General features: G+C 58.4%; 2 protein-coding genes across 6 annotated transcripts; both read right to left on the bottom strand.

Annotated features, from left to right (window-relative positions):
• Nucleotides 1–1447: 1447 nt before the first annotated feature.
• Nucleotides 1448–16040, bottom strand: RBPMS (RNA binding protein, mRNA processing factor). 4 transcript variants are annotated; one of them, XM_061992388.1, is made up of 8 exons: nt 15922–16040; nt 9427–9504; nt 8954–8992; nt 8736–8798; nt 7781–7931; nt 5188–5257; nt 3645–3750; nt 1448–3055 (listed from the first exon to the last, which is right to left on the bottom strand). In XM_061992388.1, exons 1-8 carry the CDS (start codon nt 15982–15984, stop codon nt 3050–3052), a joined length of 576 nt encoding a protein of 191 aa, XP_061848372.1. In that variant the 5' UTR covers nt 15985–16040; the 3' UTR covers nt 1448–3049. The 4 variants fall into 4 exon arrangements, with proteins under 4 accessions (XP_061848372.1, XP_061848371.1, XP_061848373.1 ...); XM_061992387.1 differs by lacking the exon at nt 1448–3055 and adding an exon at nt 6840–6970 and having other exon boundaries at nt 3661–3750; XM_061992389.1 differs by lacking the exons at nt 1448–3055; nt 8954–8992 and adding an exon at nt 6840–6970 and having other exon boundaries at nt 3661–3750.
• Nucleotides 16041–17651: 1611 nt separating this feature from the next.
• Nucleotides 17652–20026, bottom strand: DCTN6 (dynactin subunit 6). Of its 2 annotated transcripts, none has more exons than XM_061992721.1 (7): nt 19750–20026; nt 19517–19581; nt 19334–19439; nt 18752–18840; nt 18511–18549; nt 18100–18242; nt 17652–17988 (listed from the first exon to the last, which is right to left on the bottom strand). In XM_061992721.1, exons 1-7 carry the CDS (start codon nt 19770–19772, stop codon nt 17890–17892), a joined length of 564 nt encoding a protein of 187 aa, XP_061848705.1. In that variant the 5' UTR covers nt 19773–20026; the 3' UTR covers nt 17652–17889. The 2 variants fall into 2 exon arrangements, with proteins under 2 accessions (XP_061848705.1, XP_061848704.1); XM_061992720.1 differs by having other exon boundaries at nt 18511–18559; nt 18753–18840.
• Between the last annotated feature and the right edge of the window lie 6591 nt (nt 20027–26617).

The raw sequence follows: 26617 nt of genomic DNA, 5'->3' as shown, positions 1-26617 counted from the left end.
GGATGCAAGGAAAGGAGCTGCTTGCCTCCCCCGCTCCCTGAGCTTAGGCTTGGTCCTAGGGGCACGGGCAAAGGCTTGGGAAAACGGAAACAATGAGACCGACAGATTTTCTCATTTTGATTTTTCCAAGTCTGCCTGTTCATTCCCTCTGGGAGATATCCCTGGCATCAATGCCAGCACTGGCCTGGGAGTCCTTGGTCCCATTTTGCAATCTCTCAGTTTCAGCCAGCAGCTCGGGCCTTCCTGGAAGTGCCCCGACGGTCACTGGGAAGGAATGTTCCCCCGGCCGTGTGGGGAAAGGTCACCATGGGCAAAGGGGACGCGGGGGCCAGGCGAGCAGCTCGCTGCTCCCGCCCCTCGCCCGGAAGGGCAGCGCGGAGATGAAAACGTTTTAGCTTACAGGGGAAATATATGGGAAGAAAATGGTTCAGGAGGTTAAATATTTTCAGCAAGGCCCCACTTCCTTTTGTGGGGCTGGTCAGGGAGCAGATGCTGTGCCCAGACCAGGTCCAGGAGGATGTTTGCCATTGAGTCTGCTCCCAAAAACATCTGCATGTCTCCCTGAAGCGGTGCCTGGGCCAGTGGCCTGGGCCAGTTGCCACCACTCTGAATAACAGTCAGTCTGAGCAATGCGTTTGCAGCTCATCCCTCTCTTCCCTTCCCACCCCAGGCCTGCCAACAAACCTCTCCCCTGAACTCAAACTCGGAAAGAAAGCTGTGACTCGTGGTGGCTAAGGGGGAGGGATTAACATCCAACATTAAAGGCTTAACTCCTTGGCTCATCCCTGCCAGACCAGGGTTTCAAGTAACAGCACGGTGCCTTTTCCTTCCGCCCTAGGACAGTTTGCAGCCTGCTTCAGTCATGTCCTCTGTGCACCGTTCTCCACGCTGCATTTGCTGAAGCTGAAGCTCACTCCTGGTGCGGCGTTCTCAGAGTCTGGCCTGTTGGCTGGGGCTCCTGGGGACACTGGTCACAGTTGTGGGAGCAGAGGAAGGAGGGGCACTTTCCACGTTGGGTTTATGAACAGTTCTTAAAAAATCTCAGCACGTAAAAGAAAGAAGAATAATAATGTGGCCCTTGGTCTCTAGGTTACGTTTGCCTCTGCTGTGGCTGAGCTCATGGAAAATCGCAGCTTAGCTCGTGTGCTCTCTGCCAAGATTAGTAGGTTTAAAAACTAACCGATAACATCTTTGTAAACTTGGAACCATTTCTTTAAGCCTCCTGATCCTTCCAGCCTGGATTTTGGAGCTTTCCTAGAGATCCAAGCAAGCCAAGCTGGACGTATCTGCCCTGAAAAATTCCCCCATCCCCCGTCTCCCCCTCCATCCCCTCAGGAGCAGTTGCCGTCAAACAGCCCAAGGGAGGCTGCTGTTCCCTGAGGCCCTGAAGGGTGTGTGTTGGGATCCTTCTCCCTGTTCCTAACCAGACACACAGCACACGGTGATGCTCTGCACGTAACTTAGAATAATCACTGGTTTTATTTTTTTAAAAATCACAATAGAAAAGTACCTTTAAACATATTTCCAAAAGCGGAGTAGACAATGTGGAAGCTCCTCTCCTCTCCACGAGACAAAGTACAGGAAATAAGTTTGCTGAAAGAGTTGAGTCTGTCTCTTGGAAACACTGGTGTCGTTTCTGTTCAAGTCACTCAGAGGTCGGCCTGGGAATTGATTTCTTCTCACGTCGCCCTCTATCAATCCCACTTTTCACAGAAGACCCCAGCGGTTTCCTGTGGCACCATCTCACCCTCCTCCCCCACCTTGCACTGGCTCCAGCAGCCAAAATCTCAAGACGTCTTATTTTGGCCCACCCACAGAATAACAGGAAGGAGGAAGAAAAAAAGGTTCTGATGTTTTAACAAGGCCATGGGCACCCTGTGTCTTCAGGGAAGCCAGGGCAGCAGCTGGGCTTGGCCTCCCCTGCAGCAGGGGTGGGGAGGGAGGGAAAGGCAATGAGAGGAGCAGAGTTTCGTGCCTCCTTTTGCAAGAAACTGAAATCTGTTTGGGTTTGGTTTGCTTTATTCATTTTTTTTCCCCCCAAACTCCTCCTGGAGCAAGGAGGAGAGACTAGCCTGTCAAGAGGTCTGGTGCACTCCCTCTGTAAGGGTAACAGATGGTGCCTCAAGGGTGTCAGCAGCCTCCCTCTTGTCTTTGCCCATGGAAACATGGCAGTGCTACGCGGTGAGCTGCCAGTCTGGCAAAACCTGGATGCTAAAAGCCCAGCTGGGCCCAGCACTTTGGCATCAAAGCCCCTCGGCTCGCTGAGGACTCGTGCCTTACCTCGAGTAAGCTGGCGAACCGAGGATTTGTTGGGTTTAGTTGGTTTGGTTATTTTCTCATACAGCAGTTTACGTTGCCCATAACAACTTCAAGCAATCATGGCAGGAGAAGGAGGCAAATTGTCACCTTGCTACACATGTGGGCTGTCTCTGCCCATCCCTGATCTGTTGTACCACACCAAAGCTTTGCACAGCAAGCTATTAACAGAGCCCTAAGGTTAAAAAAAAAAATCACCATAAGAAAGTTTCTGATTGTCCTGCCTGGTTGTCATTTGGTACAACTGGGAAGCAAAGGGTAATACTGTCAGTGTCCGCAGGCGTCTCGCCGACAGAGCCGGAGCACAGTTCGCGCCGCCCTGCCTCACGTGTGGACGTCGTGCCTTCCACATGCAGCTGCCGGGGCGCTCGGGATGCGGCCCCACGCGCCTTCCAGAGCCACGCACAAACACCTGCAGTTCGACCCAGTGTAGGATTGTCCTATTTAGGAGGTTTGGTACAAAAATACTTGCTCTCATTTTGCAGTTTGGTTTTTTTTTTTGTAGTCCGCTTTCCTATGGTTCTGTTTGAAAAGACTTTTCAAACGCTACAGCAATGCCTGTCAAACCATGCTTTCAGAAGTAACACACTCTTTCTTACAAATATACAGTGTAAAAGAGGAAAATATTATTACTAGGTATGCTTTTTGTCTTGCTTCTAGGAGAGCAGATGTGTGATAGAGGCTGTGGGAAAGTCTTGGAGGAATCCAAACTTGTGAGAGGTTTTAGTTTTTTTCAAGCCTGTAACAAGAGAGAGAGGTGTTAAAAAAAAAAAAAGGCAAGCAGCAGCCACTATTTTGGGCTGAAGCAAAGCAGAAAAGGGGCTGTGGTTAATCCCTCCTCCTCCAAGGGGAGAGGGAGGCTTGTTTTGGAAACAGAGTGAGGAAGGGAGAGGGACTGTGCTCCAAGGACGGTTGTTTGACAGGGAAAGGGCAAGGTTGGAAATGCCTGTGAGGAGATCTGAGGCCGTAGCTCCTGGGGTTTTAACTCGGGGAGGCACCAGCTGGGAAGCTGAGAGTTAAGTTTGAGTTTTGCACTTAAGAGGAATTCAGTCTCTGTTGATCCAAGGCAGGAAGGAGGACTGGAGTGAGATGAGATTACGGGGGGTAATTCAAAGCCGAGAGGCATTCCTCGGCTGTTGAAACTCTCACCCCAGATAGCAGTGATAATGGCACTGGCTGGGCCAGGCCAGGCTGTGAGGATCAAGCCAGGGACACAACCACTTCTCTGCCCATTTCCTAGGGGACATTGCGTTGGTTTCCTCACCCCTCTGCCCCTTCCCCCAAGCAGCAAAGCCCAAGGGGCCGTGGCCCCAGTGCCTCAGCCTTACCAGCACACTGTGGTTTTGCAGAGAGTGCACCAACCCAGTAGCCGCCTTGGAAGACTCCATTAATACCCACAAGACTGACTGTAGGCCACCATCACACACCTGAGACCTGTGAGAGGACACAGTAGAGTTAGGGACAGTGGCACAAAAAGTTCCACTTAAGGAAAAACATCTTTACTATAAGGGTGAGGGGAGCTCTGGTACAGGCTGCCCTGGGAGGGTGTGGAGTATTCCTTCTCTGGAGATTTTCAAACCCGCCTGGACACGTTCCTGTGTGACCTGATCTAGGTGGATTTGCTTGAGCAGGGAGGTTGGACTAGACTATCTTTAGAGATCCCTTTCAACCCCTGCCTTTCTGTGATACTGTGATTGTGGCCAGGGTCAGTATGCCGAGGGGAGGGGTTATCTTAAGGTGCCCAGGGTCAGTGCTTCTCAAGGGGTAATTTGGAGTTTAACCCTGCCCCCATGGGCTCTGTGCAGCAGATGCAGCGAGGATGCAGACAGGGCAGCAGCAAAACCCTTCACTGGGCTGCACCATAGTCCTTCCCAGCCAGAGGAGCCTGGCAAGGAGCCGGGAGGTCTTCGACCCTCCATTGTGGCTACTGGGGTTGCTGCAGGCAGGTGGACCTGTTCCAACAGATTTTCTCATCTCCTCTTCCCAAATACGGCCGTGCTTACATTTTAGCTGGAAACACTGGCAAGTTCCATATTTTGGAAGAACCACTAGTTCCCAAAGACTTGACGCTCCCTATTTTTATCTGCTAGGCCTAAAATAGCCAGGAAGTGGTGTGTGGATCCAAGTCTGGGGTTGGCTGCAGCTATGGCCAGTCCTCCTGCCCTCCCCAGGTGAGCCCACAGCATGAGCAGAGCACAGCAGCCTTGCTGCCTCCTCGGACCTGATGGGGTTTCTCTGCAGGTGGATGTGGATGTGGCAGCAACAACCAAGCCTCTTCCCCCTCTTCCACCTGAGTCCCCTTTTGTATGTTTATTCACAGAAGGCTGCGTTATTTGTGGAGCATATCTTGCAAGGCTTTTTCCATCCAAAGAGGTCCTAGCTGTCATCAAACCAGCCCACTCCTGCTGGCCAGGCAAGCCAGGCACTTGGTAACACTGCGCTTCTCGCTTTGACCACCCCAGGCTGCCAGGAGAGTTTCATTAAGGTTTAACGATGTGTTTGCATTGCCGAGGATGCTTTCAGCTGGGCAGTCCTGCTCCTACCTTCCTTTGCAAGACTGTGCCATCGCTACACAGGGCACCCAGCCTCTGCTGCTGCAACAGCATGGGCCACTACAGACCTGCTTTGCCATCCTGCCCCAGGGTATTTGGGGAAAGTACTGAGGTTGCAGTGGCAGAGATGGGCAGAGAAGTGCCCAGATCTATGGTGCCTGCTGGAAAGCAGCCTCACCGGTGCAGGGCCTGGCCCCCCCTACCCCAAGCTGCCAGAGACCCTGAGCGTGGTGGCAGTGGGAGCTCAGGGTGAGGGCAGAGGTGGCCCCTGGACCACCCTGACAGTGCAAGAGAATGGGCATGGGAAGGTGGCACTCACCCGGCATTCAGCAGAACTGACGGGACTTCCAGCCCTGAGAACCAGCCTCGGAGGGAGGGAGCCAGCGCATCTGCAAAGACAAGAAGGTCACGGGGTGAGAGGAGTGGTGGCTGTCTACCCTGGCGAGAGCCACCTGGGTTCCTCTTTCCTAGCCTTCCATCAACACAGGGCAGAGGGAAGTCAAAAGGCAAACAGCACAGCCAGCCTGGCTCTGCTTTGGAGAGGAACGCTGGCGGAAGCAAGCATGGCCCCTAGCATTGCTGCTTGTAGGACTGAACCAGGAAGGCAGCACCACACTCCTACCAAGTAGAAGCTGGGCTCATCCCCTCCTAACAGCTGCAAAGCCTGTAGGAAACTGGCCTGGAGGGGAAGAACCATCAGAGGCCAAAAGCCTATGCCTGTGGGCACTCAGTGCTCTGCCACGTAACGCCGCACGGGCCCTACCATCTTCCCCACCGTGCTGCCTCTGTATCCACAGCAGGGAGTACTTCTAACAGCGCCTAACGTGAGGTCTCAGCCTGCATTCTGGGGGGCCCTTGGAGCCTCCTGATGCCTCTATTTCCTTCGCCAGCTGTTTCCCCGGCCTCCTGAGCAGCGCAGGTGCTGCCTGTTAGTGGTTATTTGACAAGGCAAGTGCATAGCTGCAATAATATTTACCACCGCTCTTCCTATGAACAACAGGGCCCAAAAAGCTGGAGTTTCATCCAAAGGCCGCAGCCACTTTGTAGGCTGAGCGCTTTTCTTCACCCTCCTGCTCAAACCAGCCCTTGGCTCGCAGCAACAACGGCTCTGGGTAACCCAGCTCAATCCCAGCAGGCTGAGGCCCAAAGCTTTTCAGATGCGGTTTATCCAGTAAGTCTGTTCTCCTGCTCTCGTTTCCTCCTGCTCTCTACCACAGCTGGAGCCAGCAGTGAGGAGTGAAAGCCGGGATGATGGCCACACGGCCACGATGGAGGCCCTTGCCCTTCCCCACCCATGGTGGGAGTCTCTCATTCTCCCCAAGGAATGTCCCAAAGTCTGGCACTGCAAAGAAATCCTCCGTCGCCTCCGTTTCCACTTCTTTTCCCCACTCCTCTCCCAGGGCCGGTGGTTAATTTTTAACAGGCTGCCGTCGGGGGCCACGGGCACTGACAGCCAGCGGAAAAGTGCTTCTGACAGGAGAGCACCTCGTCAATAAAAGATGGGTCCTTCACTTGCGCTTTGCTCGCCCTCTCCTCCCCGTCAGAGCTGCTTGGCTTCACACCCTGCATCCAGCGAGCTGCTTCCCAGCGATGCTCAAGGGGTGGCCACAGGATCCAGAAGCCCCCGTCTTGGGCCGTGCCGGCAGCCGATGGGTCATTGGGTGCCAGGAGTGATGGAGATGGTCCAGCACCGGCGAGCAGCCCCCATCCCTCCCTCCCTGCCTGGCACGGGCAAGAGTGAAGGTAGGAAGGCAGAGAGAGATGTTTGAGGAGAGGCAGGCGGTGCTGCCCACGTGCCTTGCGGCCAGCGCTCAGCTCGGTTTGGGTGCCATCCCTAAAATCTCAGGGAAGGGGGGAGTGAGTGGCTGTTAGGCGGGCAGAGGTTAGTGGTGCGGCGAGCACCAAGGGGCCGGGTGGGATCCAGGGTGGGTGGGAGAGTGAGCGCAGTGGTGGTGGAGGGGTCTGAATTACCTGGGCGTGCAGTGAAGCGGGATAGGTGAAAGCAGGAGGAGGTAGAGCAGGTGCTAACTCCGCTGGGTACAGAGGGTATGGCCCCCACACTTCAGGGCTACTGGGGTAAAGTGCAGGCACTGTGAGCTCATCTGCAAGAAAAGAAGAAGGAGAGTTAATGGTGACCGCCCTGCCATGCCACGTGTCCCTCAACAGCACTGCCGCTCCTTCTCTCTCCCCCAAAAGCAGCGGGAATGGGGGTGGGAGTGGAGCTTCCCCCAGAGAAGAACCAGCCAGCAAAGCCAGTGCCGAACTGGCCCACTGGGAAAAACAAACATGTTCTGCTGTGGGCTGAGCTTGTCGCCGGGGAAGGCCGAGCTGGGTGAATCATCTCTGAGGGCTTTCATTACCCCAGAGAAGGTAGCTTTGACGGAGGAGAGCGTGTGGCTCGTGCCTACACGCAACAGCGTGGCGAGGGATGGACGTCCCCACGAAAGATGCTCTTCCAGTGGTGGCTGCGGGTTTGGCACACTCACTGCCGAGGTCTCTGCTGAGGCCCCTGGCCACGACCCACACGCTCCCCGGCATGGTGGAGCAGCGCCGTGGGCTCGTTCCCACTCCCGCTTGCCAAGCTAGCTGCCACCTGCTCCCAGGGCGTCTCCAGCACCGGCAGCCCCCTTTGCAGAGCCCTGGCCATTGGCTGGCATGTGCCATTGCCTTGCTTGCAGCAAGCAGGCCTTGCTGCTTACACTTGGACCTGGTGTGCCCTGTCACCAACCCCTCCAGCACTCCGTACCGGCAGCCAAGCATCTCTGTGCAACGTTGAATTGCCTGAATAAGGCGTTTTCCCGAGGCAAAGGGGGATGGGGACAACCTCTGAACGCCTGCCACCCCAAAACCTGCTGGCACTGCCATGGTGGCAGGTCAGGGAGACCCTACAGAGAGCCAGGGCTGGTACTTACAGGGCTCCCGGGCGATGAACTGAGGTACGGCAGTGGGGAGAGGCGTGCTGGGGTTGGGGGTGCCCACCAGTTTGCTCTTGGCCATCTTGGTGTTGGCCTTTGCGAACTCCAGCCGCAGCGTCTGGGGGATCTCGGGGTCGAAGCGGATGCCCTGCGGGGAGGGAAGGAGGCTCGGCGGGTGGGCAGGCACCACTGTGTGCCAGCCCCGCAACTAAAATAACTCCCAAGTTTTAATTCTCCTGTTTGGGTTTTTTTTTTTGTCAACTTCCAGCCTTGAAAATGAGCTAATTTGCCAGGCCCCGAGGCAGCTCACATTCCTCCAGCATCTTTAGCATCGGCACCATATTTGGCAGTCGGCATCCCGCACAGCCGAGCTCTTATCCAGAGGGATTAGCAGAGCCAAAACAACAACAAGCAAAAGTTTTACATTGAAAATGAAGACAAGGGGAAAGGGAAAAAAAACAAAAAAAAACCCCAAAAACAAACAAAAACCCAGGGAGGAACTGGAGAACAGGCTCCATGCCCTTCTCCCCGTGACTGTTTTCAGGAGGTTAACTCTGCAGAGGTAGGAGGGAGCTGTTAAAGGAAAAGGAAATTTGCTTTTTCTTTTGCATCTTTAACTGGGATTTTTCCCCTTGAAGGAACAGGAGAGGCTGGGAAAGACATAACTGCCTTGTGTCTAAGGCTCTAATCCTCAGGGTTTGAGCCTTCCCAGGGGGCCCTGGGAAGGGGGGGGGGGCAGGGGATGCAGCCTCTATGAGAGGGGGATGAGCAGCAGTAACAGAGATGAGCAGCAGCAATGGGGATCAGCCAGAGGAATGGGGATATGGTGGGGCTGGGAGGTGCAGGAGATGCCTGTCCCTGGGATGGAGGAATTTGGAGAGTATCTGGGGATGGGGAAACAAGGATTAAAAAAAAAAGATCCAAAAAAATGAGAGCATCCAGGCACACTCACATTCAGAGCGTTCTTCGCTGCTTCTGCCTCAGAGCGGCTGTCGAAGCTGACGAAGCCAACAGGCTGGGGAGGGAGGAGAGGAGGCACCATCAGTCACACTGGTGGGGAGCAGAGGGGGGATGCCCCCCCTCCATGGACTGGCAGTGCTGGCAGAGGGTGGGAGCATGGTGTGGGGAGCGTGGTGTGGGCTGCTTGCCCTTGTTTTGAGAGGCTCCTACCTGCTTGGAGGTGAGTTTGATGAGAGAACCTTCATACCCCTACAAGAAAAAGAAGAAGGGGTGCTTGGTGGAGATCCCCACCATTCAGCTGCCCCTTGGAGAGGGAAACCTCCTGCACCCATCGCCCAGCAGCCCCACAGCTGAGGGTGAGCATGGGGAGGGGGGAGCTGGCCATGCCTTAGCACCAGCACTGCTGCTGTTTCCAGCCAACGCTCTCCTGCTGCTAAACGGGGTGCAAATCAACGTGTAATTAAAACCCTGCTGCAGCCGAAGCACTCAAAGCCACTTTCCTATGGTTCAATGGGGAGAAAAAGGCACAGAAACTTGTTTCTATTAATAAAATGACTGAACTGGAATATTTGAGGGGAAGCCAGTGGGCTCTCAGATCCCACCAATGTTGGTGGGGCCATGGGGATGAGGCAGGGGGCCAGCCCTGTGCTTCCAGCTCCTCTTTCCCCTCCCCAATCTGGTACCTTAAAGGGTCTGAAGAGCAGGTAAAGTTCCCGGGGCTTGATGTCCAGAGGCAACCCGCTGACGAAGAGTGTCCTCACCTAGAAAAGAAGAAAGGAGGTTCCTGGGAACCCTGCCTCAGCCCTCTCTTGGGGATACCCCATGCCTCCCACAGCCTTAGCTGCTGGCATACCAAAGGGACGATGCCAGCCCAAGGGGATCCTCGTGGGCAGCCAAAAGCCTTAAGCCACATTTGGGGAATGCGGCAATTTTTGGAAGGAGTGTTCCTGTCCTTTGGGTGACTGTGGAGCAGGCTGCTGAGACACCATGGAAAGGTAACCAGAGGTGCCCCCCGGGTAGAAAAGGCTGACAGCATCTCCTTGGTTTGGAGGGGGGCTGGTTTTAAGCTTTTTCTTTAAGCTTTTAAAAAGTCGCTTTTTAAGGAGTTTTAACTCTTTCTGAGTATATCTAATGTTTGCCATGCCTTCAGGCTGGCATGGCTGGCAGAAACCCTGCTTCCACTGATCTCCAGGGCTGATGTGGGGCTCCCTGGGGGCAAGCAAACCCCGGCTGGGTAAGACCCATGCCAGGATAGTTTTGCTTTACAACCAGCTCGTAACCGGGAGAGCAATGTGGTACAGGAGACTAACAGCTGGGTCTGCTGCCAGTCCCCCTCGCCTAATCCCCCAAATCTCATCCAAACACTTTAGTGACCAATGACTGGGGGCCACAGGGGCCTGGGACTGACAACAGCCCTAACTTGTCCCCACCTGGACCCCCTCACCCATGCACCCTGCACATGGCCCCAGGGTTGTATTTAAGGCTCAAACCTCACTGGGGAGAGAGCTGACAGCTTGGTCTCAGCCCTGATGTGTCCCCACATGCGGGTCTGATGTTGGCTGCCATCCCTCACCAGCTCTGCTCTCACTGGGGCACCTGAGGATGGTGCCCATGTCGCTGGTATCCCTGCCTTACCTTCTCTTTCAGCTCTAGGCTTGCTTCTAAGCAAGCCCTGCTTCTGCTGCTCCCGTAGCATCCTACCAGGAGGTAATCTAGAGGATTTGATGGATGCAGCTTATTTTTTCAGGCACACAAATGCCTCGTGAGAGCTGGTCTGAAGGGGCTAGGCCAAGGTCTCCCATCCCCCAGTGCCAAGCTGCCAGATTTGGGCTGGAGGAGGGGGGAAACCTTGATTGGTTTTTTTTTAAATGTATTTTCTTTGGCCAGGCACCCTGCCCGCCCCATTCCCTGGGACAGACATGTGAAAGAGCCAGCTCGGGCCTATTCTTCTGCTGACATGTCTTCTTTCTCTTGCAGATAAGCTATCTACCCCATCTCCTAGCCTGGGAGTAGCAAACATTCCTGCTTTGTGTAACAAAACCTCTGGCTGACCTATATCTATTAAATAACAAAAGGTACTCAGGGCTGTTTGCACATAGCCCTGGTGGCAACAGCCCTGATGCTGCTGGCACCCATGGCAGCTGGTACCCATGGCCAGGAGGGAGCACAGAGGCTGCCAGAAAACAAGTCAGCCATGAATGAAAGCACTGCCATCCCACGCTTGGCTCCTCTTGGAAAGCAAACCCTGCAACAGCTATGAAAAGATGCTGAGGGCCTTCCTCAGAGGGATGCTGAGAGCTCCAGGCTGGATGGGATCCACAAAGGAATGTCCCTACCCCTTTCTGAGCCAGAGCTGGAATTTGACACAGCCTTGGAAGCCTGCATCCTCTAGTGGGACCATCCATGATGGGCTGGAAGCCCCCACTAAGGCACCTTGGGGGGACCCCTGTCAGCTTTCTGCCCATCTTCTGATATCAGAGGGTGATGGAGCATCCCAAGGCATTCATTCCCATACTCCCAACAGAGATGCTGCCTGAATTTCCCCTGACAGGGGCTGGGAATCTCCCCTTATGTCCATTAAATTCAATGTAAAGAAGGCAAATTTATCTTTTCCCAGCAAGGAAAAAGCCATTCCCCTTCAGACAGGCCCACCTCAGTGCAGAGGCTACCCAGGGAATCACTCACCAGACACATGCACCCTCCCAGCTGGGTTTCCTTCCCCAGGAGGCCACGGTCCCCTCTCATCTCCATCATGCCTTGAACCTCGGGTCCTCCCCGACACACTGGTTTCCCCCATCTCCTCTCCCAGGGTAGCTGTGTGAAAGGCCAAAGGCGTCTCCAGGGCAGAGCCTGCCGCCAATTTGCCGCGTCCTTGAAATCCAAACCCCTACGAGCCCCGTCGGATCATTTAGCCCCATAGCAGCACGGCAGAGAGATGGGAGAGATAAAAGACCCTGAAAAACCCTCTGAAATTTGGCCTTGCAAAGGAAGGGCTTCTCTTCAGTAATTACTTGTTTTCTTTGAAAGTTCAAATGCGGGTCGGCCAAGTTTTAAACCATAAAATTACACAGTGGTGAGTGGGAGAAGGAGAAGGCTCCAAAGGATCCCCCAGCTGGTTTCCAGCCCCAACATGACATTTGGGGGCTGGGGGAAAACGGAGGGGATACAAGGTGATGGGTGCACCCCATCTGCACCCTGGAAAAAGGTGAAGGGGGGCTGCTGTACGCAGCCAAAGGGACATTTGAGTAGGTCCTGTCTAAAGAGCATCCTGTTACTGGGCTGGGTAACAAGCAGGTGGGAGGCTCTGGGCTGTGTTAAAATCAAGTGAGACCGGCAGAGAACAGGAGCGTCCTCAGGGATAATTCCCAGCCCGCTGGACGGATATCCTTTTGCCAAGGGAAAGATTTTAGGCGGAAATATTACTTCTGCCCTTAAATGGAAGAGCTTCAGCCCGCGGGGAGCTGCTCCAGGCTTTCCTGTGCTGAGAGATCCCAGGGGCTCAGCCTCCATCGTCTCCAAGAAATGCTCCCCAGCCAAAATTCTACTTGGGGAGCAGGGTGGGAGGAAAGACTTATCAGAGAAATCACCAGCCAGTACACAAGTGTATGCTCTTCCACAGGGAAACCTGACCCCTCCTCAGAGGTGGATCAGGCAAGACATGTGCTTCCAAGTGTCTTGTGTGAGGGGGCCAAGACCTACGGCTCCTGAGCACAGATGAGCAAAGGGCAGCCGAGCAGGGCAGTGGGATTCCCACAGCCCAAACGCCCCTGCCTGAGCTGTTTCCTTTCAGTGCTGCTTCTTCTTGGAGAAGTATTTCTCCATTTATCCTTCTCCTTACAATTTGGGGTGAAACCAAAGGTTTCTTTTGGGTCAGAAACAACGACGTTTGCTCTGGGAAGCTCCTGGCTATGGGTGCAGGACCTCGCAGGTGACCATCACTTTGATTTCCTTCAGCAGGGATGGCAGCTATGGGACTGCACGAGAGGCACGCCAGTTCTGCTTTCCGTGGTCCTCTGCTCCTGTGGCTGCACCCCAGAGCTCCCAGATTTGCCAGGGCCAATGGATCCCACCTCTGCCACCTCGTTCCTGCTTTGTCCCCTTTCATCATCCCTGTAGAAAGTCTTCGCCTATTCCCTACTACTCTCTCATCCCTAGGAAGCCATCTCCACCCCACCTACGGCCTGGCCCTCTCAACTCAGCTCTTCTGTGTCCCAATATCACCTTCTACCTTCCCTAAAATAGCCATGTCCCATCTGGGGCTCTTTTAAAGGATGTTGGGGAGGGTCTGGGGGGTGGTCTGCTGAGACAGTCAGGGCCAGAAACACACAAGGAGATGCAGGGACCAAGGCTCAAGCATGAAGAAGTTCACGGCAAAACATCAGCAGCCCTCTGCCTCCTCCTTTTCACAGGAAGCCACAAGCCACGATTGTCTCCTGAAGGTAAGCAGACACTCGGGAGGCACTTGCCTGCCTTGGACCCTCTTCAGACAGCAGCACCCCGAGGGATGCCGGGTGCCCCTTGGAACGGTCACGGTCCCCTGCCCTTCGCAAACCACCCCCCTCCCCTCCTCGGTAAACGTTAACAGGCTGGGGGCCGGAGGGGAGAGGCGGAAGGCGTCCGGGTGATTCATTCACAAGGCATTTAATCGTCTCCTTCAACCCCAGCTCCCCGTCCCCCACCGTTCAGCGGGGGCTCACTTTAATTCTCTACCAGCCGATTAGCTGCTTGGCTGCCCGCCGCCGAGGAGGCACCGACGGGCCGCGGGCCCCGGAGGGAGCAGGAAGGCAACGGCCGCGAATCGAGGCAAGCGGAGCTGCCCTCCTTGCCCTGCCCTGCCCTGCCCTGCCCTGCCCCGGCCCGGGCGGCCCGGCGGGCGCAGCCCCCCCCCCGCGGCGGGGCGCATTCCAGCCCCGCGGGGATTAGCCCTTGCGTAAATACTCTCCCCACTAATGGAGCGTCCTCCTCGGCCGCGTTTAGATTCCTGGGCTGTGTGTATGCACGCCATCAACCCACACAGCTCCCCGACATAAACAACGTTGAGGCCGAGGGATGCTGGCTCCTCCGCCGCCGCGATGCGGGAGGATCGGCGCTCAGCCTCCAGCCCCGGCGCCCGGAGCCGTTCCTCCGCACCGGCAGCCGAAGGTGCGGAGGACAGGAGGAGAGGAGCAGCCCTCGGGGAAGAGCGAGTGCGGAGCTGCTGGGGCTGGAACGAGGAAGCAGCAGAGGAAAAGGAGATAGCAAGAAGCCAAGGGAGCAGATGGGGGATTGCAAAAGAGCGGAGGAGCGGCAGGCACGGGTGGGGGGTCACGGGACTTGCTCCCAAATCCTCCAGACCCCACGATTAAAGGAGGGAAGGAAGCGGGAGCCCAGGAGGATGAGACACAGGGGCCGCAGGGGCAAAACTTATCCACTCACTGGGCACTTTCCCCCCAGAAACCATCCTCAGGATCCCCTCCCCCTGACCCAGTCCCCCGGGATGAGGGATCTGGCATGGGATGGGGACGAGGGCCACGAGCCGAGCTCTCCGAAGCTGCTCCGCTACCAAATAAGGCCTCCGTCGAGCCTTTTACATGCCGTTCTCGCCCGGCTGAAGTGACGTGACCTCCTTTCCAAATTGTTCTCCCCGGCTGCCAACCCAGGCTCACATGTGGGGAACCCCCCTGGCCCACAGCTCCCCTGCACTGCCGGGTCCCTCCGGCTGTGGGAGGGAAGACAAGAGGGATGGGGAGGCCACCCTGGGGTGCCAGGAGCAGGCACCCTCCCGATGAGGAGGCAGGAGGAGAGAGGTTGAAGCAGGGGGCTTGTCCCACCTGGCAGCATCTTGATTGACCTCCCCAGAATGAGTGCTGCTTCTCCCTCTTTTTTGGGGGAGGGGGGCATGAGGCTGGAAGGCAAGCCTTTGGGAGTGGAGAGGCACTGGGCAATCACCTTTGCCTCCACTAAAGCAAATACTCAACTCTTCCAGCCAGGGCTTGGAAAAACTCATGCAGAGAAAAATACCTGCCTGGCACAGTAGCAATGTGGCATGCAGGAACGAGTGGCTGAAGCCCTCCTAACACATCCCCAGCGTGGTGAGGCATCTTAGCACCTCATGGCCATCCTCTCCAGGGACACCTCTTGTCTAGCATGCCCCTGGGCAGAGTTGCATCCCAAGGGCCAGCAGTGCAATGGCCAGCCCCTTGTCCCCATGACCTGTGCTGGAGCAGACATGTGCCATGCCACTGGGAAAAACAACAGGCTTCCACAGACATCTCCCACCACCAAGCCCGTCCAAGCCACCATATCAGCGTGTCACCCGCAAGGACCCAGCAGCATTGTCTGCCCCACACCCAGCAAGGCTGCCAGCAGAAAAATTCCCTATTTAGTGGAGCACTTTGGGAAACTTTGGGAAGTTTCAGGCCAGAAGTGCCTCCGGAATAAAAAAATCAAGGTAGGCGAGAGCAGGCGAGCAGAGTTGTGGTGCATCCCGGCACCGTTAGCAACCAGAGACCCCAGCGAGCAGCCGGTGTGGACGTGCCGGAGCAGCCCAGCGGGTGAAAGGCAAGGAGGAGATCCTACCTGCCTGCTTTCACCCTCCCAAAGTCCAAATTCCCATCTCAAGGTCACTGGCAAAACCAGGAACTTTGCGGTGGTAAGGGAGAAAACCCGCCTTCGTCCCCGTGGCGGGGCGCGGGGATTGTCTCCCGTGGGAACGAGAGCGTTTCGTCTGTCTGTGGGGGTGAGACCCACTGGAGCCGGCTCAGACATGGAGCCGGCAGGATGCACGGTACCCACCAGCACCCCGGCACTGGCCCCAGAGCCGGGGAGGGGAGTGTGTTTTGCCCCACTCGCCGGGGAGCTGCGTGCCGCGAGTGGGGTTCCCCTGTGCCCGGAAGTCTGTCCCGGCGAAGCGCAGGGGCGACTGCGGGGGGATGCGGTGGTCCCGCCGGGCTGGAGGGGGTTGTCTCCGGGAGCCGGGGATGAACTGACAGCCGGTCGTTCCCTCATCCCCCGGTTCCCGGAGCCGGAGAAGCCTCCGGGACCCCTCCGTCGCGGACCCTCCCCTCCCGCGTGGGGTGCGTGGGCACTCGCGGAGCGCAGGGGCCGGGGATCGCGGCTGGGGAGGGGGATGCCGGACCCCACCCCCGCCAAAACCCAGACCCCCCCCCCCATCCTCCAACCCCCCCCTCCTCCGTTACCTCCTCCTCGGGCAGGCCGGTGTCGGCGGGGCCGCCCTCCCGATCGGCGGGGAGGTTGCTCATGGTGCGTCCGGGCAGGCTCCGCGTCCCGCCGGCGGCAGCCGCGTCCAGGCGGGCGGTGCTGGAGGCTGGAGGGCGGTGGGAGGCGGGGGGCCGGGGCGGGGCGGCGGGGGCCGGGGCGGGGCGGGGGCCGGGGGAGGAATGGGGCGGAGGGGGACGGGAAGGGAGGGCGGAGGTGATGGGACGGGGGGGCAGGGCTGGGGACATGAGACAAAGTCCCGGGGATGTGAGATGCAGGCTGAGGATATAGGACACGAGGCTGGGGACACGGGACAGAAGGCTGGGGACGTGGGACACGGTCCCGGGGACACGAGATGCAGGCTGAGGACATTGGACACACAGCTGGGGACATCGGACTGAGGGCTGGGGACACTGTACACAGGCTGGAGATACAGAACACAGTCCCAGGAACGTGGGACAGAGGGCTGAGGATGCCGGACACAAGCCTGGTGACATGGGATAGAGTCTGCGAATGTGTGACACAGTCCCAGGGACATGGCTGAAGCAGGGCTGCGAGGCAGGAGGAGGATAGTGCTGGTGACACAGGGCATAGGGCTGTGGGACAGGAGGTGACAGGAGAGGGAGGGTCCTCACTGTGGTGTGCCTACCCCCTGCCCTTGCCACTGGTGGGATGAGGGCGGTGGGGGCTCACCACCTGCAGGGCCACGCTTGCCTCTGCAGTGGCAAGATGGAACCCCTCAGGCTGCCAAGTGTCTGTGTCTGGAGCAGATGCTGCCTGGGGACTGGAGGTGATGCTGCAGACATCCTGCCAATGGCAGAGGGCTCAAACTGAATGGCTGTTTAAGGCTATGGCTCGCCTTTCTGTGACTCAGTGGCCAAAACAGACCTGCGGGCAGTTCCCATGTGTCCGGCAGGCTGCATGGCCACGGATTTCAGTTTCCAGCCCCCGCAGCGGTGATTTACAGAGCAGAACCTCTCATGCTGTGAGGGAAATGGAAATGAGCTGAGCCAGCTGGATCTGGGGGAGTGGGAAGTGCCTGGCTACAAGGGCAGGTGTCTCTGAAAAGATAAAACCAAAAAACGGTGGAGTTTTATTTTTGGTATCTCTGCAAGTGAACTCAGGCCAACAGGCTCCAGTGGGTGCTGCTCAGCTTCTGTGCCCCAGCCTGTCCCAGCTGAGCCTCCAGCCCCAAACCCAGCCCTCGCGTCCTGCAGTCCAGCTGGTGCTCAGCCTTGTGGTCGCTGACACTCTCTTCTCTCTCTTTCCTACAGGAATTTCTGCTCCAACAACAATTTCCTCTTGTGTCGAGACAAAATGCCGGTCTGCGTTGTTCAAGGATAGAACAGGAAGTTGTGAACAACGTCCCTCGGGAATCTTGGGGGCCGTCAGGGAAGCGTGGACGTGCCTGAAGCTCACCAGAACAGCTGAGAGCAGAAAAGCTGCTGCTCTGCTCCAGATCTTCTGGGAGGAAATTCTTTGGGAGCCACGGAGAGAGAGCAGTACTGGCCCTGGAGCCTTTCCCACCCCTCCCTTTGAGGAGCCCGGCTCTGTAGCAGTGTGGGCTTGTGTCACTCTGCCAGGAAGGGGGCAGAGCAGTGGCGCTGGGGCTGTCCTCGAGGGATGGCCACGGTAGCACAATGTCAGGATTTGTATGACCAAGGTACAGTGCTGCTGCAGTTACCTGACCCAGAAAGGACTGCAGCCCCGCTGAGACAGAAGAGCAGGTGGCCTTTTATTCCCCAAAGCAAAGCACATACAACATAGTGTGTGAGAAGCAACAGGCCCAAAGCTGGCCTGAGATGCTCAGTAGAATATAAATAATGACACATATGCAAAATGTGTTTTGTTTTTTCAAACATGGAATGAGGGACACAGAGGCTGGCTGGTTCCTGGGGCCGTGTCATGCTTCACAGGACCAGACAAAAGCCCCTGTCAGCAGAAGGCACTCAGCTCTTGACAGGAGTGGAAGTGGCCTTCATCGTCTTCTTTAGGTGATGGTAGTTTGGCAAGATCTTCATCAGGAAATCCAGCTGCAGCGTCTGGGGCTGGAAAGAGAGGCAGGCAAGGTGCGGCAGTGGCCTCAGTGCCACGGCACAGGTAGCCCGCTGAGGATGAGGAGGGGAGGGAGGTGGCATGTCCCCCTCTGTCACACCCACCTGCGGACGCTCTGTCTGGACGCGGCGGAGGCAGTCGGCCCCATAGATGACAGTGTTTTCAGGGATGACCTCGTAGGTGTTGATGTTGCAGCAAGCCCCGATGATGCAGCCACTCGTCAGGATCACGTTCCTGCCAACAAATGCTGCCAGAGAGAGGGAATCCCTGTGAGAGTCGTGCCCACAGAGGGGATCTAACCCTGCACTGCCAAACTTTCCCATCACAAGCTGCTCAGTGCCAGCCCAGCCCGGCTCCTGCCATGGCAGGAACACACCTGGGTTCTGTGTGCCTTGTGATCAGCTGCAGCTTGGCCTCAGCTACAGTGTGACACCACCACATAGTGCATGGCTGTGGATTCCCAGCCTCTAAACAGCAAACACTTACAAGGGCCGAGATGGTAAGGTGAGACTTACCTTTGGATTCAATGACATTGTTATCTCCCACCTTCATTGCTTGGGAATATGTGGGTTCATGTTAAAGAAATTCTAAAATGTTTGGCTTTTATTTCAAAAACTAAACCCCCAATGCTGTTTTCAAGCCAACATCCTGCACCTTAAATAGCACTGGGCTGCTTAAATCCTGGCAGAGCTCATGCATGCCTCCCTCTTATACTGACCCGACAGCACCGTCTGTCTCACTGTGCAGCAAGGATACAACACCCCACTTCAAAAACATTGTTGGTGCCAATGACCATTGGTTTGGGCTCTACTTCTTCAGTCTCTGGTGTAATATTTTCTGGATACCTGCAAAACATAAGAATATATTTCAAGTTTTGAGATGCCAAAGGTACTGTCCTGTTTGGTAGCTCATGTATGTCCCATCCAATCCTGCTAGACTGTCAGGTGGTTGAAACTGCTTGGTCTCGCAGACAGTTTCTCATTCTCAGGATCAGGATCCTTCTCCTCTGTCAGCTAGAGGAGGATTCACCAAAGTAGGACTTCTTCCCCAGCCATAGTGCCACACACACACATAGAGCTGTAAGCACCAGTTCATGTTGGACAAGGCCGATATGGGACCTGCGTGGAGATATCTCTGAAATCACCAACCCTCTGCCAAAACCAGCCTCGGAACATAGTGCAGGATTCCAAACCGACCCTCCCCAATGCACTGGAGGGGCTGGAAGTGTTGGTTTCCCTGAAACGACTCGAAATGGAATTTCCCTGAAATTTCCCTGAAACGACTCTGAAATGCTGGGGAAGGAGCTCTGTGCAGAGCCCCGTCCACCTTCTGACTGACCCGTTGATGATGAGCGCCTGCTCCTCGATCAGGTTGCCTTCCCCAATGACGATCGGCCCCGCTTCGGCGATGATCCTGGCCTTGGGGTGGATCACCGTCCTGGGCCCTGCCGAGGACGGGCCCAGAGTCAGTCCGATACCCACGGCAGGGCCGGCGGTGCGGTGGGGGTGGGCTGCACCTTACCGATGGTCACGTCGCCGCGGATCTCGCTCTCCACGCACACCACGGCCCCCGGCGCGATCTTCACGCTGCGGGAACAGACGGGGGGGGTCTGTGCGGGGAACCGGCGGGGCGCGCGCGGGACGGGGGCGGAATTAAAGGCTGGGAGCGGGCGAGGCGGGTATCGCTGCGCGGAGCGGGTGGAGATGCGGCGGGAAGGCGCCTCTACCGGGGCGGAGGAGGGAGGCGGGACTCACCTCTTCTGTACCTTGTCCGCCATGACAGCGATGCCGACGGCGGCGCCTGCGCGGGGCCGGGCGGAGTCCGCCTGCGTCGCGCCGAGTGATAACGAAAGAGCCGGGGGAAAATGAGGACGTGCCCCTCGGCCTTGCGCTGTTCCCTGGGCGCGGAGGTACCCAGTCCCCAGCCCACTGAGACTCAGACGCCGGGGCTTGCCCGCCGGGTCCCCGGTGCCACCGGCGGCGGCGGGGCGCTGGGACCCTGCGGCCACCGGGACGCCCCGCCCCTTGCCCCGCCCCCGCGGGCACCCGAGCGCGTGCGCGGGGCGGGGCCGGGGCGCGCCGCTGTCTCGCCCTGATTCGGCGGCTGCCGCAGGGCCGGGGTCCGGGTGTCGGGTGCCGGGTGCCGCGTGCCGCCCCGCGGGGGAACCCACGGAGGCTCGGTGTCCGCCCGCCGCAAGTGAATAGCGAGCGAATAGAGTGGCCTGGGGAGCCGGACCGGACCGGGGCTGTGCGGGCGAGCGCGGCCGCGCCAGTGGGATGAGGAGGAGCCTCTGGGCTCGAGGCGCCGGGGCAATAAAGCCCGGTTCCCTCCGTCGGCGCCCGAGCCACCTGGGGCCACCGGGGCTGAGCCCGTCCTGCCGGTCTCCCCGGCCCGTTCCCAGGCACCCAGGCTCGGCCCGACCCGACACCGCACCCGGGGTTGGGCTGGGGGCTCTGGGGCTTCGCCCAGGGGTGTTTGGGGACACAAAACCTTGGGCTAGTTTCGGGGCTCAGCAGCACAGACGCGGCAGTGAGTGGGGGGAGATAGGACCCCCGGCTCGGGACTTGTCCTAGGGCTTGTGCGGGACTGAAAGGATTTATTTGGGGCTCAGAGCCAGGTATGATGGTGAATTTTTAGGTAGCAGGACCTGTGCTAGAGATAAGCAAGTCCTGGGGTTTGGGGTGCAGAGACACAGCCAAGGACTTCACCAGCAAAAGCTGGGCATGGCACACCTGGCTAGGTGGGGATTCTGAGCCTGAGGACCCTGTTCCCAGCCTGTGTCCAGCTGCTGAGACCTCCAGACTGAGCTGGGAAAGAAGAGACTGAGTTGTGTGGGGCTCAGCAATGGGCACCCTGGGCTGGGTACCTCCACGTCCTGAAAATGGAGACCAAGTCCTCTGTTTTGAAGCTGAGAGACCAAGTCCCATGTGTTAGTACTTAGAAAACAGAGACTAAGTCCTGTGTTTTGAGGGCTTGGCAGCAGGCATGTGTGGCCACTTTCGGTGCCATGAAACTCAGACTAACAAATGATACGTTTTGTTCAGGATCACAAAACAGACTTGAATCCTGTGCTTTGTGTGGGTGGGCTCAGAAACAGCCAGAGTTATTGGGGATGGGAGTCAATCCCATCTGGACAGTTTTGGGACTGTGAAAGGAACCAACTCTCGTGTTTGAGGAGTGTGGTGCAGGCTCCTTGGGGCAGTTTGAGCACTTGAAAAGAGAGGTGAGTACTCAGTCTCTGAAACTGGGCTCATCTGGCCAGTTTCAGGGCCCTGAAACTTGCAGTAGTAAGTCATGTATTTTGGGAGGGCTCAGCAACAGACACTAAGTCCTGAATTTAGGGGCTCAGAATGAGTAATAGGGCTGTGAAACCAAGTCCTATGTTTGGGGAGTGGGACGGCAGATTCCTCTGGGCCATTTGAGGGCTAGGAAGAGGGACTAAGTCCTGTGTCTTGAGGCTCATAAACATACTGCATCTGTCACGTGTTTTGTTTGGGGCTCATTGGAGCAGGTGTGTATTAGTGCTTGACAAGTGGCACCCAAGCCCTGCCCTGTTGGGGTCTGGGGCCAGGGGTTTTGGGATGGGTCTGGATACTGTGAGCACTCAGCCCCCATCCTCCATTTAGAAGCTGGAAACAGGCCTGGTCCCCGTGTCAGGTCCCAGCTCCCCTGGCTCAGCCCTGGACGCATCACTGTTCCTGGGAGAGGTACAGTCCCCTCAAGGGCAAGACCAGGGTTATGAGGTGCTTCGGGAGCCGACACACCCCTTCCCATCACCCGGACGCTTCTTCGTGCGTGCTCAAGAGACCTCAGTGCAGCCCCAGCGCGGTGGGCCCTTTCCGGCCTTTATCCGGTGTCCGCGCACAGCCGCCGCTGCCTGTACCGTGACACCGGCAGGCACCGCGGCCGCAGCCCCAGGCACGAGCGGCAAGGGGACGCGGGGCTTGGGCCATCGCTCCCGGCCCGGAGCAGCTCCCAGCGCGGGCCCGGCCCCGCAGCGCGGCTCCGCCTGCCCGCGGCAGCTGGACAGGGACGGCAATTAGGGGCTCCGGGCGTTTCGGAAAGGCCGGCACAGGCCCCGACGCTGCCGCTGGTTTCCAGCTCAGAGCCCGTCTGGGGAGAAGCAGACACCGGCTGAGACACCGGCTGGGACACCGACAGCGCCGACCCGGCCTCCCCATCCCTGGGCTCCGCACAGCCCCTTCTCCTAGAAGGCGCTGGGCAGACGCAGCGCCCCCCCAAGCTCCGGTACCGGCGCGGTTCTGCCGGCGGAAGAGGAAGCGCATGCGCGGGGCGGAGCGCCGGACCGAGGAGATTTGAGCCCCGGCGGCCGCCGTCGCCCCCTCCGGGCGCGTTCGCGTTCCCTGGCAGCGGCAGGACCGGGCCGGGCTGGGCTGCTGTTCTCGGGCGGCGCCCAGTGCGGCGCGGGGCACTCGGTCCAGGGTGGGCGGGCCAGTGCCGGTACCTGCCGGGGAGCTGGCGCGGCCGCTGGACTCGAGGCGCCGCGGGGAATAAAGCCCGGAAAGCCGGAGCTCGGCGCCCCAAGTCCGCTCCCGTGCCGCCCGCGGCCACCGGCCCGTTGCCGACACCGCCGGGGCCCCCAGGCCCGGCCCGACGCCACACGCGGGGCTGGGGCTCAGCGGGTGCTTGGGGGACTCGAAGCCTCAGGCCGGTTTTGGGCTCAGCAGCACAGCCCGAGCCGGGCCTTCCACAGGCCGCAGAGCGGAGCCCCGCGGCTGGGGCCGGGAAAGGGGCTCCCGGGGCCAGAGCAGGGGCCGACTCCTGCGCCATTGTGCTCAGAAGCAGAGACCCTCTCAGATGTTTCTGGAGTCAAAGCCAGGGGCTCGGTTGGCAGCAGCTGCCACAGGGTTGGGAGAGGGAAGGGAGGCCGGCAGGGTGCATGGACGCCACCTGAGGTGGGGGTCCGGTCGCATTGTTCTGTGCAGTTTGGGAGGCTGCCATGCACCAGGCTGAACTACATGGCTGAGATGGTCTGGGGACCAGGCACTTTTCGCACCAACTTGGCTTCCAACTATTTATTAAGAGGTGTCCCTGCCCTCAAATAATTCCCGAACAATAAGCACAACCTTGTTGGGCAGTGCACCTACAGTGACGACAACTCATATTCAGATACAAGTTATGACAGTGATTGATTTACAACGTGGCAGAAAGATCAGTGACATGAGCACAAGCTGGAAGGAGCTGGAGCAGAACTGAAGAGCTGCTGAATCCAACTGAGACTAAAGAGGAACTGGAGCTGGGAGGCAATTGGAGATTGGACTGAGCTGGAACAGGAGCTGCGAGTAGGCAGGAGGTAGTGCCAGCTGGAATCAAACACAAGCAGGAGCAGTCCATGAGCCAGACCTGAAATAAGTCAAAGCAGAAAAAAAATGAACTGGAGGTGCAAACAATCTGGAGCTGAAATGCACAGGGGCAGAAAAAACCAACCTGAACCTGTAGTTAAGCTGGAGCTGTTGACAGCTGCAACCACAGGTGAGCTGGAGTTGAAATGAGCCAGAACTTGCAATGAAATGCAGCCACAGAGGAGCTGCACCTGAAAACAGAGCACAAACCAACTAGTACAGTCAGGAATTGGAGCTGTCCCAGAGCTGGACCTGAAACAAAGGGGAGCGTGAACCAAAAACTGACCTGAAGCTACACTGAGCTGCAGCTGTACAGTCCCTGCAGCAGCTCTGGGTGGGTGAGGAAAGGACAGGCTGCAGCACTGGCTTCAGCACAGGCAGCTTGGCCCCTTCCTGAGGCTCATGCCCCACACAGCTTCTGGTCTTGGCTGGCGCTCCTCTGTCCGTCCATCCATTTCTCCCTGCACACATACTGTGGTTTAACTCTGTCCCAGCAGAGACTTGAAAAGAGGGAAAGACAGTCAGAGCTCACAGTGGCCTTGCACAGTCTGGCCTGCAGAGCCCCTGGGGCTGCTGCCCTGGCAAACGCCACTGCCTCCTGGGCACAGGCAGCCCTGCAGCAACACAGCACTGCACACCTGAGGTGGGACATCCCACTTCTTCCCAGGACACTGTGTGAGAGCCAAGACCTGACTGAAAATCCCTCACCCTGCACAGCAGCAGTGGTGGCACAGACCCATGACCAGCAGCTACAGTGCTAGGGGGGTCTAGACCCAACCCCACCAGCACCCACTGTCACTTCCTCAAACGCACAGCACCAACCTGCCCATCCTTGTCTCAGGGGCAGTTGTGGGGACAGGAACTGCAGGGTCCCCCAGGGCAAAGCCAACATGTCTCAAGCACAAAACCACTCCCTGAGCACCAGCCAGGCCTGGCTCCCTCATGCTCTCTTGGTTCTGGTGCTCCAGCACCCTGCTCCCATGGCCAGTGACACTCCATCAGTCCCTCCATCTCTGGGGATCCTGCAGGGACTTGGCCCCAACAAGCACCCAGGTCCCTCTGCGCAGCTGTACTTGGCCACTGTCACAGCATTCGCCTCAGCAGGCACATTGTCCCCACTGGTGTCACTTGGTGCTCATCACCTTGGAGCCGTGTTCCCCATCCAGGTGCCTGGATGAGCCTTCCCCACGTGCCAGCACAAGCCACACAGCACCACCTGCGCCACCAACACCTCCTGAGGCACCAGCAGCACCGTGATGGCATCACTACCTGTGCTTGGCCAGGCGGCTTCACCGTCTTGCTGCTGGGGCTGCAGGAGCCGGTGGGAGTCCCCAGAGCAGCCTCTGCTCCCACCACAGCGTGTCTGGAGCTCAAAAGGAAGGTTTCAGTCAAAGCAAAGCTCCTCCCAGAGTGCCCGACACTGCCAGCTCCGGCCCTGGGGCATCCCCTGTGAGGATGACACTGGGCAGGGCCGAAGGGCTGAACACCAGTGGGAACCAGTGTCCTCCTGCAGCAGCTCCCACACTCACTGCTCCCAGCTCTCCCCAGCTACAGCAGAGCCAGCGTCAGGCTGAGGGGTCCATTCTGCCGGCAACCGCTTCGGGAAGGACCAGGGGAGAAGAAACTAGCCAGTGTTTGTGCCGAGGGGAAGAAGCCCAGTCACTGACTGCCCCTGGAGCCTCCAGCCCTGCCTGGTACCGCAGGTACCAGCTGGGAGAAGCAGTGCATGGGCCCCCACAGCTGGACGCCAGGTGCTGGTTTGAGCAGAAGCTGACCCCAAAGTGCAAATGAGGAGCTGCTCGGGACCTCCAGCCACCCAGGCCAAGCTGCAGCCGTTGACTCCAAAGAGGGGACCTTGGGGGAGTGGGGCCAAAACCCACCAGAAAAGTCCTCAGGGACAACATGGGGTTCGGGCCCAGGGGCAGAGGGAAACAAACCGCTGCCCCGTGGCTGCCAGCACAGGCAGGGCCGGCAGCGCTTGCTGCTGCGAAGCCTGCGCCCGGGACTAGCGGCTGCCGGCCCCCGGAGTCTCAGCAAGAGCCCCCGCGGAGAACCAGGGCAGAGGCGGTGCCCACAGAGCCCGCCAGCGGGGGCAGGAGGGGCGGCACGGCCCTGGTTCACCCATCTTACCCCTGTTCTCACCAATTTGCCCCCAGTTTCGCCCAGTTTCCCTCACCTGGCCGTGTCCCGAGACACCGAGGCTGCCCGAGGCGGCCCGAACACGGCGTCGTCACCGGTTCCCACCCGCTGGCTGCGGCCGCCCCGCTCCGGGGACCATGAGAGGCGCGCCCGGAGCCGCCCTAGCACGGCGGCACCCTCGGCCTGGCCCGGCCCGGCCCGGAGCGCGTCCGGACATGCCGGGTTCCGCTCGGCCCTGCGCGGGGAGACGCGGCAGCTGCCCCGGGCCCGGCGGAACCGCGCGCAGTGTGTGGTGTGTGACGGGGCAGGTGTGTGTGGTGTGGGGTGTGTGACGGGGCGGGTGTGTGTGGTGTGTGGTGTGTGATGGGCGGGTGTGTGTGGTGTGTGGTGTGTGATGGGCGGGTGTGTGTGGTGTGTGGTGTGTGATGGGCGGGTGTGTGTGGTGTGTGGTGTGTGATGGGCGGGTGTGTGTGGTGTGTGGTGTGTGATGGGCGGGTGTGTGTGGTGTGTGGTGTGTGATGGGCGGGTGTGTGTGGTGTGTGGTGTGTGATGGGCGGGTGTGTGTGGTGTGTGGTGTGTGATGGGCGGGTGTGTGTGGTGTGTGGTGTGTGATGAGGAGCGTGTGTGTGGTGTGTGGTGTGTGATGGGCGGGTGTGTGTGGTGTGTGGTGTGTGATGGGCGGGTGTGTGTGGTGTGTGGTGTGTGATGGGCGGGTGTGTGTGGTGTGTGGTGTGTGATGGGCGGGTGTGTGTGGTGTGGGGTGTGTGACGGGGCGTGTGTGTGGTGTGGGGTGTGTGATGGGGCGGGTGTGTGTGGTGTGTGGTGTGTGATGAGGAGCGTGTGTGGGGTGTGTGATGGGCGGGTGTGTGGTGTGTGACGGGGCGGGTGTGTGTGGTGTGCGGGGGTGTGATGGGGGGGCGGGAGCAGCTGCCGCGTCCCGCTTCCTGTAGCCGTTCCCGCGGCGGCGGCGCCCCCTGGCGGCCGCGCGGGGCTGTTGAAGCCTCTCGGCGCCACCGCACACTTGCCCCGCACGGCGGCGCCCTCTGGCGGCCGCGGCGCGACACCACGATGGGCAGCGCCCCCTAGTGAGTGGCGATCGGCACTGCAGCCCCTCCGGTAC

Source organism: Colius striatus, chromosome 3 (assembly GCF_028858725.1).
Source record: "Colius striatus isolate bColStr4 chromosome 3, bColStr4.1.hap1, whole genome shotgun sequence".
Lineage (NCBI taxonomy): Eukaryota > Metazoa > Chordata > Aves > Coliiformes > Coliidae > Colius > Colius striatus.
This window is presented reverse-complemented; position numbering and strand designations above follow the sequence as displayed.

What these genes read in the sequence shown, in the direction of transcription:
- RBPMS (XM_061992387.1), bottom strand. Translation starts at nt 15,984, where the DNA reads ATGAGCAACCTCCCCGCCGATCGGGAGGGCGGCCCCGCCGACACCGGC. An exon ending in TCAAACTCACCTCCAAGCAG is followed by an intron (nt 8,799 to 8,953) that starts GTAGGAGCCTCT and finishes CTCCCTCCCCAG; the next exon opens with CCTGTTGGCTTCGTCAGCTT. An exon ending in CAGCGAAGAACGCTCTGAAT is followed by an intron (nt 7,932 to 8,735) that starts GTGAGTGTGCCT and finishes CCCTCCCCGCAG; the next exon opens with GGCATCCGCTTCGACCCCGA.
- DCTN6 (XM_061992720.1), bottom strand. Translation starts at nt 19,772, where the DNA reads ATGGCGGACAAGGTACAGAAGAG. An exon ending in ATGTTTTTGAAGTGGGGTGT is followed by an intron (nt 18,560 to 18,752) that starts TGTATCCTTGCT and finishes CATGAACCCACA; the next exon opens with TATTCCCAAGCAATGAAGGT. An exon ending in CAATGTCATTGAATCCAAAG is followed by an intron (nt 18,243 to 18,510) that starts GTAAGTCTCACC and finishes TCTCTCTGGCAG; the next exon opens with CATTTGTTGGCAGGAACGTG.